General features: G+C 42.3%; 1 protein-coding gene across 2 annotated transcripts in view; it reads right to left on the reverse strand.

Annotated features, from left to right (window-relative positions):
• The window catches only part of CCDC85C (coiled-coil domain containing 85C), a 159,942-nt gene that overhangs the window by 7,897 nt on the left and 133,815 nt on the right, over nucleotides 1-18,230 (reverse strand). For both annotated transcript variants that reach the window (XM_074956211.1, XM_074956212.1), the window contains one exon: nucleotides 3,419-3,514. In XM_074956211.1, coding sequence (XP_074812312.1) covers nucleotides 3,419-3,514 — 96 coding nt within the window. The remainder of the gene's footprint in view (nucleotides 1-3,418; nucleotides 3,515-18,230) is intronic.

Genomic DNA, 18,230 nt, shown 5'->3' on the forward strand with positions numbered 1-18,230 from the left:
GTGGTGTCAAGGGGATGTAGAGCTTATTTCTTTGTTTTCAATGGAAGTGGCTTTTAAATGCTGTTGGATAATAAGAGGCAGAAGTTGAGAGTTTTAACCTTTAAAACCCCAAATGGCTCCAGACCCATCTACCCAAGAAACTGTCTCCCTGACCCCATGCCACACTGAAGCGGGTGAGTGGTCTGGAATATTAGAGAAAGTCCTAGCAGAGCTGTATTGATGAACAGTGGGCAGGTAAGGAGGTCAAAGGTGCGTGTTAAATTCATTTATCACACGGTTCTGTAACATATAATATGGCACATGCATTTCACCTCAGTGAATGGAGCTACACTAATTTACACCAGCTGTGGATCTGACCCCAAAGAAACTTACAAATATATATGCACATAAACACCGGACTAAATCCTCAGCTGCTATAAATCAGTGCATGCTACCTAGAAATCTGACCCATGATGTTTGTATCTCTCTCTCTCTCTGTCACATGCACACACTTATATACAGGAATAATTTCATCCCCAGCTGAAATGCAGCTATAGTTTAGGGTGGAGCCTGGCAACTGTCCTCAAGGAATCCATTTTGAAGCACTTGAAGGAGAGGAAGCTGATCAGGAACAGTCAACATGAATTCACGCCGGGCAAGTCATGCCTGACCAACCTGATTGCCTTCTGTGATGAGATAACTGGCTCTGTGGATATGGGGAAAGCAGTGGCCGTGATATACCTTGACTTTAGCAAAGTCCAGTGCATCCATGCATCCAGGGTAGACTTTAGCCAAGCTTTTAATGCGGTCTCCCACAGTATTCTTGCCAGCAAGTTAAAGAAGTATTGATTGGATGAATGGACTATAAGGTGGAAAGAAAGCTGACTAGATCATCGGGCTCAATGGGTAGTGATCAACAGCTTGATGTCTAGTTGGCAGCTGGTATCAAGCAGAGTACCCCAGGGGTCGGTCCTGGGACCGGTTTTGTTCAACATCTTCATTAATGATCTAGATGATGGGATGGTTTGCACCCTTAGCAAATTCACGGATGACACTAAGCTGAGGGGGAGAGGTAGATATGCTGGAAGGTAGGAATAGGGTCCAGAGTGACCTAGACAAATTAGAGGATTAAGCCAAAAGAAATCTGATGAGGTTCAACGAAGATTCTATGAAAGACAAGTGCAGAGTCCTGCACTTAGGACAGAAGAATCCCATGCACTGCTACAGGCTGGAGACCGACTGGCTAAGCGGCAGTTCTGCAGAAAAGGACCTGGGGATTACATTGGACGAGAAGCTGGATATGAGTCAACAGTGTGCCTTTGTTGCCAAGAAGGCTAACGGCATTTTGGGCTGCATTAGTAGGAGCACTGCCAGCAGATCGAGGGAAGTGATTATTCCCCTCTATTCGGCACTGGTGAGGCCACATCTGGAGTACTGCATCCAGTTTTGGGGCCCCCACTACAGAAAGGATGTGGACAAATTGGAGAGTCCAGCAGAGGGCAACGAAAATTATTAGGGGGCTGGGGCACATGACTTATGAGGAGAGGCTGAGGGAACTGGGGTTATTTAGTCTGCAAAAGAGAAGAGTGAGGGGGGATTTGATAGCAGCCTTCAACTACCTGAAGTGGGGGTTCCAAATAGGGTGGAGCTCAGCTGTTCTCAGTGGTAGCAGATGACAGAACAAGGAGCAATGGTCTCAAGTTGCAGTGAGGGAGGTCTAGGTTGGATATTAGGAAACACTATTTCACTAGGAGGGTGGTGAAGCACTGGAATGGGTCACCTAGGGAGGTGGTGGAATTTCCATCCTTAGAGGTTTTTAAGGCCGGCTTAACAAAGCCCTCACTGAGATGATTTAGTTGGTGTTGGCCCTGCTTTGAGCAGACGGTTGGACTAGATGACCTCCTGAGGTCTCTTCCAGCCCTAATCTTCCATGAGTCTATGATCTGTCAACAGCACAGAACCATTTAGGTCAGGAAACAAAGAATGTCACCTTATCCAGAAACTACAGGAGAAATACACATAGGCAGAATTGGATTGTAGTGTGAGTGGTCATGTCTCCCTCTGTTGGGTGGTACCAGCAACTACACAGCCTGCTCAAATGTTAAAGGCCTTTTAGTTTTTTAGTGCTGGAGGCCCTGGTCCTGATCCCCACAGACAGCTATGTGATCTGTGTGTATGTAGCCAGGGTTCATTATACAATGATGTATATATAAGTAGGGGCATTGCCAGCAGATCGAGGGACATGATCGTTTCCCTCTATTCGACACTGGTGAGGCCTCATCTGTCCAGTTTTGTGCCCCACACTACAAGAAGGATGTGGAAAAATTGGAAAGAGTCCAGCGGAGGGCAACAAAAATGATTAGGGGACTGGAACACATGACTTACGAGGAGAGGCTGAGGGAATTGGGATTGTTTAGTCTGCGGAAGAGAAGAATGAGGGGGGATTTGATAGCTGCTTTCAACTACCTGAAAAGGGGTTCCAAAGAAGATGGATCTAGACTGTTCTCAGTGGTAGCAGATGACAAAACGAGGAGTAATGGTCTCAAGTTGCAGTGGGGGAGGTTTAGGTTGGATATTAGGAAAAACTTTTTCACTAGGAGGGTGGTGAAACACTGGAATGCGTTACCTAGGGAGGTGGTGGAATCTCCTTCCTTAGAAGTTTTTAAGGTCAGGCTTGACAAAGCCCTGGCTGGGATGATTTAGTTGGGGATTGGTCCTGCTTTGAGTAGGGGGTTGGACTAGATGACCTCCTGAGGTCCCTTCCAACCCTGATATTCTATGATTCTATGACATCGCAAGACTGGAATTTCTATGGATCTTAGATACTCAGGACAAGGGGAAACATGTACCACACCAGCCTACTACATGTCAACTGAATTTCTCCTTCTAGAGGCTGGCCCTAGTGACTTTACCACTTGCTACCAAGTCAAAAGTTCTCCTTTACCTCAAGTGGTAGGGTCCTAGTTTTGACCCCCAGGGACAAATTAGGTGTCTATATGTGTATGAAGCCACAGTTTGTTACATAATTACAAAAAATGCTCCCTACTCTTATGAGAACTGCCACAGGATTTTCAATGACCAAAAGTGTATAAGACAGTTGGCATGTATCTCATTCTGAAATGGCACCCAGTGCTTCCTAAAGCCACTTTGGGGCATTGGTTCAGTCAGGACTGAGGAACTCAAAAGGTAACCACCTTGGAGTATTGTGACTTTTCCTTGCAGGTCTCCCAACCAAAAGCTGGCCACACTTGACCTTGCTTAGCTGGTGTGTGACAAGCTAACTGCTTGAGGTGGCATGGCTGCTGGTCAGTAATAATCTGGCTGAATAGTTCTCTTCCATCTCTGATTACTATGATTCCATCATTAGAGAAAATGCCAGATGATGTTTCCACAGTTGTATGCAGGAACAATACAACATGTCGGTTGAATGCAGACCTACCTTCATAGCATGCACCACAGCCTCTGGTTTCTGACCCACAGGCACATATCCTGCCACAGGAGAGGAAGCAAGATCAGGAGTCATACGAGCTGGGCCCTGTTGAAACGATAAGTAAAAAACACACTTTTTAAGTATTTTAACTGAGTTCTTTAAATGAGAGGAAGAAAATACCTAGTAAGAACAAAACTGCACCAGTACTACCTCAAATCTAACTCTCCACCAGCCTCAGGCAAAGACAAAGGCTTTATCTGCACATAAAAGCTACATGATTTTAACTAAAAGCAGTTCTTAAACTGATTTCATTAAACCAGTGCAAACCCCTATGCGGACACACATCAGCTGACTCTTTTGTAGCTTAATTCATATAAGCCAAATGTCAACCAATTTAAGTGTTTCCCCACAGGGACTTGTACCAGTTTAGCTAAATCAGTTCAAGAAACAATTTTAGTTTAATTGGTGCAACTTCTGTGCATTAGACAAGGCCAAAAGAGTTCTCCCACCCTGCCATAGAGAAAACAATGTAAACATGACAACTTTCCGGCACCGCCTGGCTTTTACTAAGAAGCTAGAGAGTATCTGGCATGAAAATAATCGTGGCCATCTGTTTTTACTGGTTTGGGGCAACATTTTCAAATGGGCATCATGTACCCATCTTCAGCTACAAGAAGGATTGGAAGGTAACCTAAAGATAAACGGATGTCCAGACTCGATGTTGGTGGGGATTATTTCCAAAACATGCTCTCTAGTTCAACTGTGTTTAGGATTCCACTGGGAAAGATACAAAAATGGCTATTTTCATAAGAATTCAAGTATGCAAACAGCTTGATAAGCACTTTTGATATAGGCTTTCCTTTTCAAGGTCTCTCTCTTGAATAACACAAGATACAATATCCTTATTCAGCGAGATGCACTCCTCCTGTCCTTCCTATTTGTGCATTTGCACTGTAATACTCGGAGAAACCAACAATGAATCCATTGACAAACTCATATTGAGTCTTCGCATCCCATAGGAAACACAAAGAACGATTATCCTGTTGGATGGTGAAAATAAATTAGGATGACAGAGTGATGTGTAACCCCATCACAAGAATGCTTTGCCCATACAATGCATGTGGGTCTTCATTACCATCTTTTCTAAGGTTAAAAAAACAGTGTCTCGTCCCATAATCTTTTATACCAAGCAGAGGCCAGTGGGTTGTTTTCATTTCTCATGCATTTCAGCTGTGAGCCCCAGATTGCCATGTTTTACTTTTTCAAGTGTTTCGTTTTTATTTTTTAAAAATGTTCATATACAGCTGATAAAGGAACTGGATTTGGCCCAGTTTGTTGGGCTCCGGATAATAAGACAGGATGGCCAGGGATTCTTTCATGTCTAGACCACTGATCTGAATTTAACCAAGGTATTGACCTAAAACTGTCTTCCCCTGATGGTTGTTCTGAAGCCTTTGTGAAATGAGTTGGTGGCCCACACATCACTTTCTTTTGAACAGGTGAACTCATCGGAGAAACCAGCATTAGAATTAGCACCTTTGTGGGAAATCTCAAGGGAGAATTAATAGGTTACAAGAGCATGGAGATGAGGCTACCATTGCATTCTGCAACGGATCCCTCCAACGCAGGGTTGGAGCTCAGTGTGGGGATAAGGGAAAAATTCATTTCTCCCACTGGGTTGTGCATGTTGTATAGCTAAACAGAGAACTTTCATCTTCAAGGCTGTCAAGCCAACTCTTTTAACAATAAATGATAAAGGGGGGAAAATGTAAGTGACCGATCCACTTAAAACAGAGCTGCCAACAAAGAGTATTCAGTAGGGATCTTGGATGGAGATCTGCTAATTGCCCTTGGAAGCCTGCAGAATCAGTCTTCAATAAATGTCAAATGCATCAATATATGTATCATTCTCCCAACCTCTGACTTCAAAAGCACCCCTATTTTCTTTTTAATACAATCTAGATCTTAATCGCATGACAAGTAAAAGCAGAAGAATTGGGGCTCTGTGGCCACAAATCCCCACAAAGCTCCCCCTGGCTAGAACACAGTAAACACCCTGCAAGATATTAACATACAACCCGGCTGATCATTACAAGAAGAATCTTCATTATCACCCTGGAAATATAAACAAGGCTTTCTGACTACACTCCAGTAGACTAAAGGTCTCCCACAAGAGGCAGCAAAATAGTCACACCTTTCCACAATAGCATCTTTCTCTCTTCCTGCGTCAGGCATTGATGGTAATACTACCTTGAGCTATGACTGTAAACGCTCTTAAAACTAATATGGGAGACGAGCACGAGGGAAACATGAGCCATAAAGAACAGTGACAGGTTTCAGAGTAGCAGCCGTGTTAGTCTGTATCCGCAAAAAGAAAAGGAGTACTTGTGGCACCTTAGAGACTAACAAATTTATTAGTCTCTAAGGTGCCATAAGTACTCCTTTTCTTTTTTTTAAAGAACAGTGAGAAATGGTTTCCAAAACATCTGATCATGCCCAATGGCTTACCGCACTCACATGAAAAAAACCCCACTATTATTTTTTCTACAATACCCTCAGTTGCATTTGATTTAAAGACAAATTGTATATTTTGGATCATTTCAAAAATACATACACATTAAGCCGGATTCTCTGTTGGTGTCAATGGCAGTGGAGCTGTACCCATTTACACCAGCAGATAATTTGTCCTTAAAAATACAATGTTAAATGATGGAAATGTAACAAAGGAAAGGGGCCCGCTTCTGCCTAAACATAGCCTCACTCTGGGATGGCTTCCTTTCCAAGACAAATATGATCACTGATGCTCAGGTTAGGCTTGGTGTTAATTATTATTATTATTTGTATGGCAGTGTCGGTGGGGAAACCCCTTTACAAACGAAATCCTCAACCCAAAGAGCTCATAAACTAAGTGAAGAAGGTACAAATGTAGGAAAGAGGAAAGCAGGACACTAAAAGCAGCGTGAATGAGTAGCAAAGAGTTTCACAAAGCGAGTCTTCAGGATGGGTTTTGAGGAGGAGAAGATGTAAATATGGAGAGCTGGGATGGATGTGGTGTATTGAAAACGGCATTAAATATTACAAGTTATCAAGTGTAAGGGGTTTCCTTACACTTTCCCCTGGTCCTACTTTTAAGCTAGAGAAACATGTGATCTGCATCAGTCTGCAAAGAGCCAGACTAGAGCAAGGTGAGGTGACTTGTGCGTTGCTGCCTTCGGAAGCAGCCTGCTTTGCCTCTCTCTCTCTTTGGTTCTTGTGGTTAGGGTTCTGGATTTGATGAAATAAAGTAGTGTTATGTTGTAACACTCCAGAATAAGCGATTTATATGTTTGTATCTAACTTCTCTGTTTGTGTGCTGTGAACATAACGTTGAAAAGGGAGTTTCGGGCACCGGAGGCAGCACCAAAGAAGGCACAAAGGTGGGAGTGGAGGGAAAACACGAAAGGGGTGTCAGCTTGGCAGAGTGAGGTCATCAAGGAGAAAAGTGGGAGGAGACAAGAATAGAGAGGGGGATGGAGAGCTAGTTGTGTAAGTTCCTGAAGGTGAGGAGGAGCATGAATTTCATGGGGGGGGGGGGGGGGAGCCAGTGCAGGGCTGTGAAGAACAGCTAGATTTAGTCAGAGTGAAGACTTTTGGGAGGAAGAATGATGTGGTTAGGAATCTAACTTGGGACTCGGGACATCAGGGTTCAATTCCCCACCCTGCCACAGATTTCTGGTGTGATCTTGGGCAAGTCACTTAATCTCTCTGTGCCCTAGTTCCCCACCTGTTAAATGGGGATAATAGCACTGGCCTACCTTACAGGGGTGCTGTGAGAATAACACACATTTAAAGATAATGAGGTGCTCAGATACTATGGTACTGGGGGCCATAAAAGTACTTAGATAGAACCACAGTGGCTTTCTGGGCTGGAGTGAGTGCCAAGGAAGCCCAAGAAGACCCTGTAGTAATCAGGGTCAGAGGTGACCAGGGTCTTGGCAGAAGGAATGGCCAGATCTGGGGGATGTTGTAGAGGGAAAACTGGCAAGATTTACTGACAGCAACAATCTGGGGTTGGGGGGAGAAAGAAGTGGAAGGAGGCAGAGATAACCCCAAGATTGCAGCTCCGCTCTGCAGGAAGAATTGTGGAATTGCCAACAGCAGGAGAGCAGGGAAGGAGGGGCCAAGAAGGAAAGATGAGCAACTGCATGTCATCCAGCAGCAAGATGAGATATTGGGGAGAGGGAGAGAGTCGGAGATATGAGACTGGATGGAGGGCAAAAGGTCAGATGTTTGAAGGGCTGTTATAGCCTAAACCCTGCTATTTCTGCAGCTCCCATCTCGGCAGTAGTCTAAGCTCATACTGCTCTTGTTTCTCTCTTACGCCCCTTTCCTTTATTTCCTCCTTACCCTTTTATAGCCAGGGTTACACTACTGAAGCAGCCCATTGCCACCCAGCCACAAACAGGTTAATCTATTTATCATCTTAACAAGCAGACACGGTCTACACAGACGAAGAACGCTACATTCTGAGTTGTGAGGCTCGTATCAGTCTGAATTTCTTCTTCCTTGTTGGTTCTCTTGGATATGCACACTCTGCATTAGTCAGAGGTCTTGCTGACTTAGCCATTTGCTAGATTTTCATATCAGTCTGTAACCAAAGCTGGAGACATTCCCTACCCTCAGTCATGGGACCTGTGGGCTGTTTTCAGAGGTGAATAAAGAATAGTTCATAAAACAAATAGGATGTGACTATTTTTATATTTAAATTGATGAAAAATACACCCTTTCTGCTTCACCTCTCTACTGAGCACAGAACGAGTGTAAGAGACTAAGTCATTACTAGATGCTAAGCTTCTCATTCTCTTTGGTGCACGTCGGCTTTAATAGCATTACTCCTGATTTACATCAATATAAATGAGAGCAGAATCTGGCCATTAAGTTCTATGGTATAGTAGGCAAGTCCATGTGCCAATTTAGCAGAACAACAATTGCACATTTCTGTTGCATCAGTGGCTTCAGGTTGTTGCTTTTGTGAACACATTATATAATAGCCGTAGGGTCGCTTCTACCATTCCTTCCCAGAATCCAAGTGTAAACATCACTTGCAGTCTAGATTTTTTTATATACTTCCTGGCAGTCAAAAGGAACAGAAGAATTGTGATGAGCAACTTTTCCAACATTTCTCATTGGATTTGAAAAAGACAGGAGATCTCGTTCTTCTTAGCTCATTACTCTGAGTGTGAATGCTATATCCATTTAACAGCCCCTTCTCCCCTCCCCCCACTCAGGTCTACCTCAGTTCCAAGATGTCTAGTCCTGAACTGCCAGGAATTGTGCTACTGGCTCCTGAACAGATCAGCTAACTTTCAGAATCAGAATGAAAACTTTAAAAAGGGTTTTGCTTGACTGGACAGTCATGGTCCACAGAGATCCCAGGAGCTGAGAACTTTTTAGATGGTTAATAATGAAATGGAGCTTGTGGCCACATCTCAAAGCTTCTGAATTTCACATCTTTTTATTGCTTTCTATTACTGCAGATCATTGATTTAAAAAACAAGAAGAATTTTGCACTTAAACCCAGATTTAAAAAAGCCCAAATGGTCAAATAGCAGCTCAAACAGCAGTAAAACAAGGATAATTGTGATCACATGGGATGCTGTGAAGTGTTGATTGCCATGTGACTGATCAAAGAAAACTACAAGTGAAATAGGCAGGTATCCCCATACAACCCACATAAAACTCAAGTGGATAGATTTGTGTTTGTCATTGGTTTTGGTTGTGGCTTGGTTTAATTTGCTCTGTTTGGATTTATTTCTAGGTGTTTCTATGGCATCTGGGAGTTTCATGTACATTTGTGAATTTATCCTAGAAGGTAAAGAAATAATATTTACAGATTAGGAACTGAGGCACACAGAGATGCAGTGACTCGCCCAAGTTCACACAGGAATTCTGTGGCAGAGTCAGAAATTGAACCCCGAACGCTGGAGTCCAAGTCTAGTGCCTTGATGCAAATCAGTCTCCTCTGTTGTGCATGGTTCTTCTATTTTGCATGAGGAGAGGGATTAATAATCAGCTGGCTGCCTTTTTGTTGCATGCCCTATGTATGGTTAAAAAATCCTAGAGACTTGATAGGAATCAAAACCTGCAGGAAATATTTTTCCAACACTGCACCATCACACATTATACCACTTGTCCTTTTCGTCTTTCCCCCTTCTATGAGGTACATTAGCTATTATGGAAACAATCACTGGTATATGCGGAGCTTAGCTATATTCACAAGTGCAACATAAAGTCAGTTGATACAGCTGCTTATGAAATGCGAGTGTATGTGATGCTGATCATGACCACATGCCTGGTGTAAAAGTTACATATATAATTGAAAAAAGAAAAGGAGTACTTGTGGCACCTTAGAGACTAACCAATTTATTTGAGCATAAGCTTTTGTGAGCTACAGCTCACTTCATCGGATGCATCTAAGGTGCCACAAGTACTCCTTTTCTTTTTGCGAATACAGACTAACACGGCTGCTACTCTGAAACCTGTCATATATAATTGAAGACTCACTCAGTGAGACCTGATTTGTATACATGTGCAGTCACTCATTTTGCAAGTGCAAATGGATGTGCCTGCAAGTACTGCTGGAGCAATCAGGGAAGCCCACTAAAAAGTTGGCCCCAGAAACACAAACACCCCAGGAGATTGTGTTGTCTCAGCGCTAGCAACTAAATTAAATCTGGATTTACCACATTACGCAGCAATTAATGAAACTCTGCAAATGCATGCCATAAACACAAGGCACGACAAAGGGAAAATAACCCCAAAAACCACCACCACCACTTTCTTAGCTTCAGTTGATTCATTCAGAAATGGAAAGTGAAATTTCACAGTTCAACTTTAACACATCATCACCCCCCACCAAGTGGCAGCTCCAAGAGATCTCGCTGAAAATGTTCCTCTCCTTTCAGTCTTACCTACCTTGCTGGGGGGGGGGGGGGGGGGGGGGAAGGGACCCATTTTGGGAGCATACCAGACCAGGAGCTGTGCTAGATGCAGAAAAGCCACCTTGCTGAACTGAAAGCCCTGCTCAATGGGGCTCAGGCAGGATCCAAAATGAGGAGAGATGGGGGACCTATGTCCATTTATTTCTGTATTATTAGGCTGCTCACAAGATTTAGTCCTTACATTGATATACAAAAGGCCTAGAGACTGAGATTCCTTGAGGATCAGAAACAAGGTTGCTATATTTCAGAGTAGCAGCCATGTTAGTCTGTATCTGCAAAAAGAACAGGAGGACTTCGTGAGCTACAGCTCACTTCATCGGATGCATCACAAAAGCTTATGCTCAAATAAATTTTTTAGTCTCTAAAGGTGCCACAAGTCCTCCTGTTCTTTTTAAGGATGCTATAGTTGATCTCAAAAATTCTCTAGGTCCTTCAATATAAATATCATCGTTAGCATCTACTTGATGAATCTGTGGAAGCCCCATTCGGAGCTGGGACGCGCACATGCCTTTCTTTGCTATGCGAGCACAGAAGGGTTGAGCTTGAAACGAAGAGCCAGCGCAGTGTATATTCCGAGCACGACATGACTCTGAGCTGACATTTCCCCCTCCCTTCCAAGCCCCTTTCTCTCTTACTGTAGATAGTCATGCCCGTAGCACACTCCTGCCTCTGCTATGGAGTGCACATAAAGAGGACCAATTTGTCTCGTGGTAGCATCATCTGAAGACACCCAGATTAAGCATCTCTTAGGAGGGGAGATGGGTCAACAACCAAGTACAGGGGCTTTTTTTTTTACCTACTTTAGCCCATTTTTTTTTTGCCATCCTACTGTTCGATGCATCAGCCCCCGTCCCATTATCTCCTCTCCTTTCTCTGAGTAGAGCATCTTGGAATATGCCCGTTTATTTGGAATTGCTCTGAATAGTTATCTTCCCGGTTCGTCTAAACTTATGCTCAAATAAATGTGTTAGTCTATAAGGTGCCACAAATCCTCCTTTTCTTTTTAGTAACCGTACTGTTGCCAACCCTCCAGGATTGCCCTGGAGTCTCCCAGAATCGGCATCTATCTCCCGATGACTATTGAAAGCAATCCGGGAGATTTTAATAGGATATTTTAAGAAAAATGACATTACGTCATGTCCCAGAATAGCTTTAGTCAGAGCTGGCCACCCTAAGTAATGCTGGCATTTCATTAACATGTACCCACCATTCAGACAGATTGCAGGATTTAAAAAAAAAAAAAACAACAACTACAAAACCTGCATCTCCTGTACATTTAGATGGCCACACTTTCATACTAACCTAAGTCACGTTATGCTCCTTTCCAGCTGTGCAAAGCTGCATGCCTGCCACAGGATACAAACACGAGAACACGTATCCCACAGAGGGAAGTACGGAATGGAAAGTATGGAAAGAAAGTTTATGTCTTGAATAGAAGACTATTACTGTATGCTGCTAATCTCTTCACTGCTGTTACTGAAGGAAGTGAGCCACTGGTCCTTGGTATTAGCAAGTGAAAACAAGACCCATCTTCCATCTCAGATTCAGAGGGACTTTATTGCAGATGCTAATCTCCTTCGGCATTATTTAATTTGCCTCCCATTAATCATACTGAGCAGCTGGCCACGTAAATATTGAAATCCATGAATTAACCATTGGGCTCTGCCTGCCTCCTGGACAGACCCATCTGCACAGCTCAGACACCGACTAGTCAGACAAACCATATCTTCAGGGCAGAGTTTAGTGAAATCTACTTAAGCAACAAAAAGGGCGTATATATCCCGTTTGAGTAATAAAAAACAATTTAACTGCTTCATTGCCATACAGTCCTAAATATCCAGTCTATCCAATGGAAGGAGACCCCTCTCCTTGCAGCTATGTCCCACACTGCTCCCTGTCACACGTCTGAATTGGTGTGCCAAGGAGAAGGGAGCTCTTATAGGACCGCACATAGGAGGACGGTGAGGGAAAGCATGGACATCCTTTTGCAACTAGCTCTCCCATGCAACAGGAATGTTTGGAATTTTCCTACCTGAACAGCATTAATGTATCACAGAGTTCCACTCTCATGGAAAGCCACAATGCATTCTCCTCCTGGTTACAACAATGTAAACCCAAGTAACTCCACTGTGGTCTGGATTTAGACTGGTATAACAGACCTGAGTTCAATCTACACTGTCTAAAAAACATGACACTGCCATAGACTCTCACAGCACCAAAGAGGCATCGTGGTCTTTCAAAAAATCTTACAAACTGGTATTAGCATTCTAAATTCAGAGCTGTTTCAGTCAAACAACAACTAAGCGATATAGGTTGTGAAAAAAATTCTGAATACTATCGGCAGGAACATTATACCATTTTTCCATGGACAGCGTGTTAACATACTGTTAAGTGACTGGCTGAAGTGGAGACTGTCAACTTGACTACTTTGAAAAAGACTAATTTTTTAATTAAAAATAAACAAATCAAGCAATCTTAAAACAATACTTCCAGATTTAAAATAAAAAGAAGTTCCTTTAAAAAAGATTCAGGATTTTTCTGCTCTCCTTTTGATGTTTAGAAAGGTGTTTTGGCTGTGCCTGGCACCCATACCTCCAAAGGTGTTGTCAACTCTCATGAATTTTTGTCACACATGCATATTTGTTATTTTTCTTAAAGCCCCAGCTCCTGGAGTCAGGTGATTACAAGCTTTCATTTAAAATAAATAAAGCAGAGAAAAGGTGGAAAATGTGAAACACTAAATACTCAAAAAAACAGAAGCAAATAAAAATGTTATTTTTAAGTTTTCAATCAATCTCATGATTTGGAGGGGTGGGGGCTGATTTTGGAATGCTTGGGGATGGCAAATACTGCAGTAGATAGTCTCAGGGCCATCTCTCCTCAACTCTCCCCTTTCCTCTCTGCACGTACCACTGTATATTTCCGTTTTGGTTTTGCAGCTACTGGTAAACAGCCTCTTGAGAGACCTGGGGAAGACTGAATGCAAGAGTTCCCCCCGGAGCTGAAAATAAGCAATATCATCATACTAATACACAAGGCAGGAAGTGAACTATCTGCAAAGTGCTGTCAAAAAGCTCAAAGCCACAACAGATGGATTTCTCTCATCTCTTTCAGTTCTGAAAGGTTAATTATGACAACAGTAGATATAAAAGATGTCAGATGGAAATGTGATTTCCAAGTTGTTGGTAAAATTGAGCAAATTCTGTCTTGGGACAGCTCTTTTGGGACCCTGAGGGGAGACACAGCACCTGCTGTTCACAGACTTCAAAATAACTGTTGATAAAGGCCTACTACCTTTAAAATATATTAGCTTATCCTCAGTTGCTTGTAACACACACTCTGAAGTTTTAAAATAGCAGTCCCTGCACTGCAAATTCTGTCACTCTCCTGACAATCCTTTTACTTAATTTTCTCTCCTTCACCTGCTATTGTCGTGGCAGTGAAAAGGCTGCCTTGGTTTTCTCTCCATTCAATAGCATCATGGTGTTATCAACGTCATCAGCTGGAATGCACTTCCTTCTGTCATGCTCTTCGTTCATTGTTCCTCATGTATAAAAAGGTACTGGGGGTTCATTAGGCAAGTGCTGCCATAGAGCGGAGGCAATCAGTGGACCCAATGGGCTATTTCCCTGTCCTCAGATCCACTCAGAAGGCTCCCATTAAGTCAGCCGGTTATTGAATGCATGTATGGGAGGATCTTTAGTGGTATGATCCCCTTAAAATAGGATGTTATTTAACAGCTGACCTTGCAGAAATTCCCCTGCATCATTAAGAATTGAATAACACATCTAATTTGTGTATTTATATGCACACGCACACACACACACAGATTTACCCTCTTCCCATGCTAGCTGGGCAGCAGGTTGGTGTTGTTTGCGACAGAAAGGAGGAACAGAAAGGGGAACGAATCATTCTTTTGGGGATTGTGCCACTGCACACCAGCTCTAGGAACCATAAGGCACCGTTTTGGGACGTTGCACTGAAGATCTGTAGGATGCTTAAGACAATGTGACCTGATCTCTTTCCTTCAAATACCTCCGATGCTACAATACATATGAGAATCCAAGGCCATTTATCAACTGTTTTTACAACTGTAAGAAAGGTTAATTTTAAGGACACTGGATCAGAGACTGCTCATAGATATTAATGAATTTATATTACTACACATAACCAATTAAGTGACTAATGGAAATACCCAGGATTGTCTATAGCACCCATCACTGTGGTATTTAAGTGCGTGTACACACACACACACCCTTTTTGTAATAATAATGTGCCCGCCATATGGCAAAAGAAAATGCACTTTTCAGAAATATCTTTATAAGGAATGTGACATCTCTGGCTAGTACATGGTAGCAAAATCAAGGGAGATGAACCCCAGAGGCAAGGAAATTCCTCCCAGGCTCCTCTTCAGTTCAATCAGTGCAAATGTGATTTGTTACAAAATAATCATGCACTGAATAAAATTATACATTAATAAATATGCAATGTCTCATTTGGTCTTTGGAGCATCCAAAGCTACCAAGCGCGTTCCTCAGGTGGAGGATGGGGGAAATGTAAACATGTGAACCGCTCCGAATAATGAATAAGGAGCCGTGGACCTAAGGTTTGCATGGAGCTGGTAACTTCATCAGACAAAAACAAACTTACTACAGAAAGGAGCCATATCTGTGTGCAGCAGGCTTAAACAAGTGATCGACTTCATGCGAAGAATATGACAGACGTTGGTCAAAACTGTAAAGAAAGCCCATGTCCTGAGAAGTCTCTTGCTCAAGACCAGATCAATAATGAAAATCAGATTTTGGAATGTGGGAACAATGTACAAAGCTATTAAAACTGCCCAAGTAATTAATTGGAATCAGGGAGTATAAATTGAGAGGTTCAAACAAATTACACTATGTAGAGAAACAAATAAGATCATTGCCATTCCAGGATTGTGGATGGTAGACTGAAGCTGGCAATCCTAATCTCAAATGAGGCAGGGCAGGCACTGGCTGAGTGGGAATCAGGTGATGAAAGAATCATTAAAGCTTGGTTTCAGACAAGATTCTTCAAACTAACAGTCATACAGTGCTATGCACCAACCAACAAAAAAGCCAGATGAAGGGAAAAAATGCTTTTTATGATTTGTTACAGGATGTGTTAGCCAAGGTCCCAAAACATAATATCATAGTGACTAGAGATGGTTTTAAATGCAAAGGTTGGAAATAACAGTGATGGGTTAGATAAAGTTAAGACAGAGTCCGTCTGGGCAAAAATCACATCGGGGAAGACAACTACTAGAGCCTCCCCTGTGATAGTGCTTGGGGTGTGCTATAGACCGCCGGGATCTAATTTGGATATGGATAGAGCCCTCTTTAATGTTTTTAATGAAGTAAATACTAATGGAAACTGCGTGATCATGGGAGACTTTAACTTCCCAGATATAGACTGGAGGACAAGTGCTAGTAATAATAATAGGGCTCAGATTTTCCTAGATGCGATAGCTAATGGATTCCTTCATCAAGTAGTTGCTGAACCGACAAGAGGGGATGCCATTTTAGATTTGGTTTTGGTGAGTAGTGAGCACCTCATAGAAGAAGTGGTTGTGGGGACAACCTTGGTTCAAGTGATCAAGAGCTAATTCAGTTCAAACTGAACGGAAGGATAAACAAAAATAAAACTACGACTAGGGTTTTTGATTTCAAAAGGGCTGACTTTCAAAAATTAAGGAAATTAGTTAGGGAAGTGGATTGGACTGAAGAATTTATGGATCTAAAGGTGGAGGAGACCTGGGATTACTTCAAGTCAAAGCTGCAGAAGCTATCAGAAGCCTGCATCCCAAGAAAGGGGAAAAAATTCAAAGGCAGGAGTTGTAGACTAAGCTGGATGAGCAAGCACCTCAGAGAGGTGATTAAGAAAAAGCAGAAAGCATACAGGGAGTGGAAGATGGGAGGGATCTGCAAGGAAAACTACCTTATTGAGGTCAGAACATGTAGGGATAAAGTAGACAGGCTAAAAGTCAAGTAGAGTTGGACCTTGCAAAGGGAATTAAAACCAACAGTAAAAGGTTCTGTAGCTATAAATAAGAAGACAAAGAAAGAAGAAGTGGGACCACTAAACACTGAGGATGGAGTGGAGGTTAAGGATAATCTAGGCATGGCCCAATATCTGAACAAATACTTTGCCTCAGTCTTTAATGAGGCTAATGAGGATCTTAGACATAATGGTAGCATGACAAATGGGAATGAGGATATGGAGGTAGATATTACCATATCTGAGGTAGAAGCGAAACTCGAACTGCTTAATGGGGACTAAATCGGGGGACCCAGATAATCTTCATCCAAGAATATTAAAGGAATTGGCACATGAAATTGCAAGCCCATTAGCAAGAATTTTTAATGAATCTGTAAACTCTGGGGTTGTACCGTATGACTGGAGAATTTCTAACACAGTTCCTATTTTTAAGAAAGGAAAAAAAGTGATCCGGATAACTACAGGCCTGTTAGTTTGACATCTGTAGTATGCAAGGTCTTGTAAAAAAATTTGAAGGAGAAAGTAGTTAAGGACATTGAGGTCAATGGTAAATGGGACAAAATACAACATGGTTTTACAAAAGGTAGATCGTGCCAAACCAACCTGATCTCCTTCTTTGAGAAAGTAATAGATTTTTTAGACAAAGGAAACGCAGTGGATCTAATTTACCTAGATTTCAGTAAGGTGTTTGATACTGTGCCACATGGGGAATTATTAGTTAAACTGGAAAAGATGGGGATCAATATGAAAACTGAAAGGTGGATAAGGAATTGGTTAAAAGGGAGACTACAGCGGGTCATACTGAAAGGTGAACTATCAGGCTGGAGGGATGTTACCAGTGGAGTTCCTCAGGGATCGGTTTTGGGACCAATCTTATTTAATCTTTTTATTACTGACCTCGGCACAAAAAGTGGGAGTGTGCAAATAAAGTTTGCAGATGATACAAAGCTAGGACGTATTGCCAATTTAGAGAAGGACCAGGATATCATACAGGAGGATCTGGATGACCTTGTAAACTGGAGTAATAGTAATAGGATGAAATTTAATAGTGAGAAGTGTAAGGTGATGCATTTAGGGATTAATAACAAGATTTTTAGTTATAAGCTGGGGACGCATCAATTAGAAGTAACAGAGGAAGAGAAGGACCTTGGAGTATTGGTTGACCACAGGAGGACTATGAGCCGCCAATGTGATATGGCCGTGAAAAAAGCTAATGTGGTCTTGGGATGCATCAGGTGAGGTATTTCCAGTAGAGATAAGGAGGTGTTAGTACCGTTATACAAGACACTGGTGAGACCTCATCTGGAATACTGTGTGCAGTTCTGGTCTCCCATGTTTAAGAAGGATAAATTCAAACTGGAACAGGTACAGAGAAGGGCTACTAGATGATCCGAGGAATGGAAAACCTGACTTATGAAAGGAGACTCAAGGAGCTTGGCTTGTTTAGCCTAACCAAAAGAAGGCTGAGGGGAGATATGATTGCTCTCTATAAATATATCAGAGGGATAAATACCGGAGAGGGAGAGGAATTATTTAAGCTTAGTACCAATGTGGACACAAAAACAAGTGGATATAAACTGGCCATCAGGAAGTTTAGACTTGAAATTAGACGAAGGTTTCTAACCATCAGAGGAGTGAAGTTCTGGAACAGCCTTCCAAGGGAAGCAGTGTGGACAAAAGACCTATCTGGCTTCAAGATTAAACTCGATAAGTTTATGGAGGAAAAGGTATGATGGGATAACATGATTTTGGCAATTAATTGATCTTTAACTATTCTGGTAAATAGGCCCAATGGCCTGTGTTGGAATGTTAGATGGGGTGGGATC

This window comes from Natator depressus, chromosome 6 (genome assembly GCF_965152275.1).
Source record: "Natator depressus isolate rNatDep1 chromosome 6, rNatDep2.hap1, whole genome shotgun sequence".
Lineage (NCBI taxonomy): Eukaryota > Metazoa > Chordata > Testudines > Cheloniidae > Natator > Natator depressus.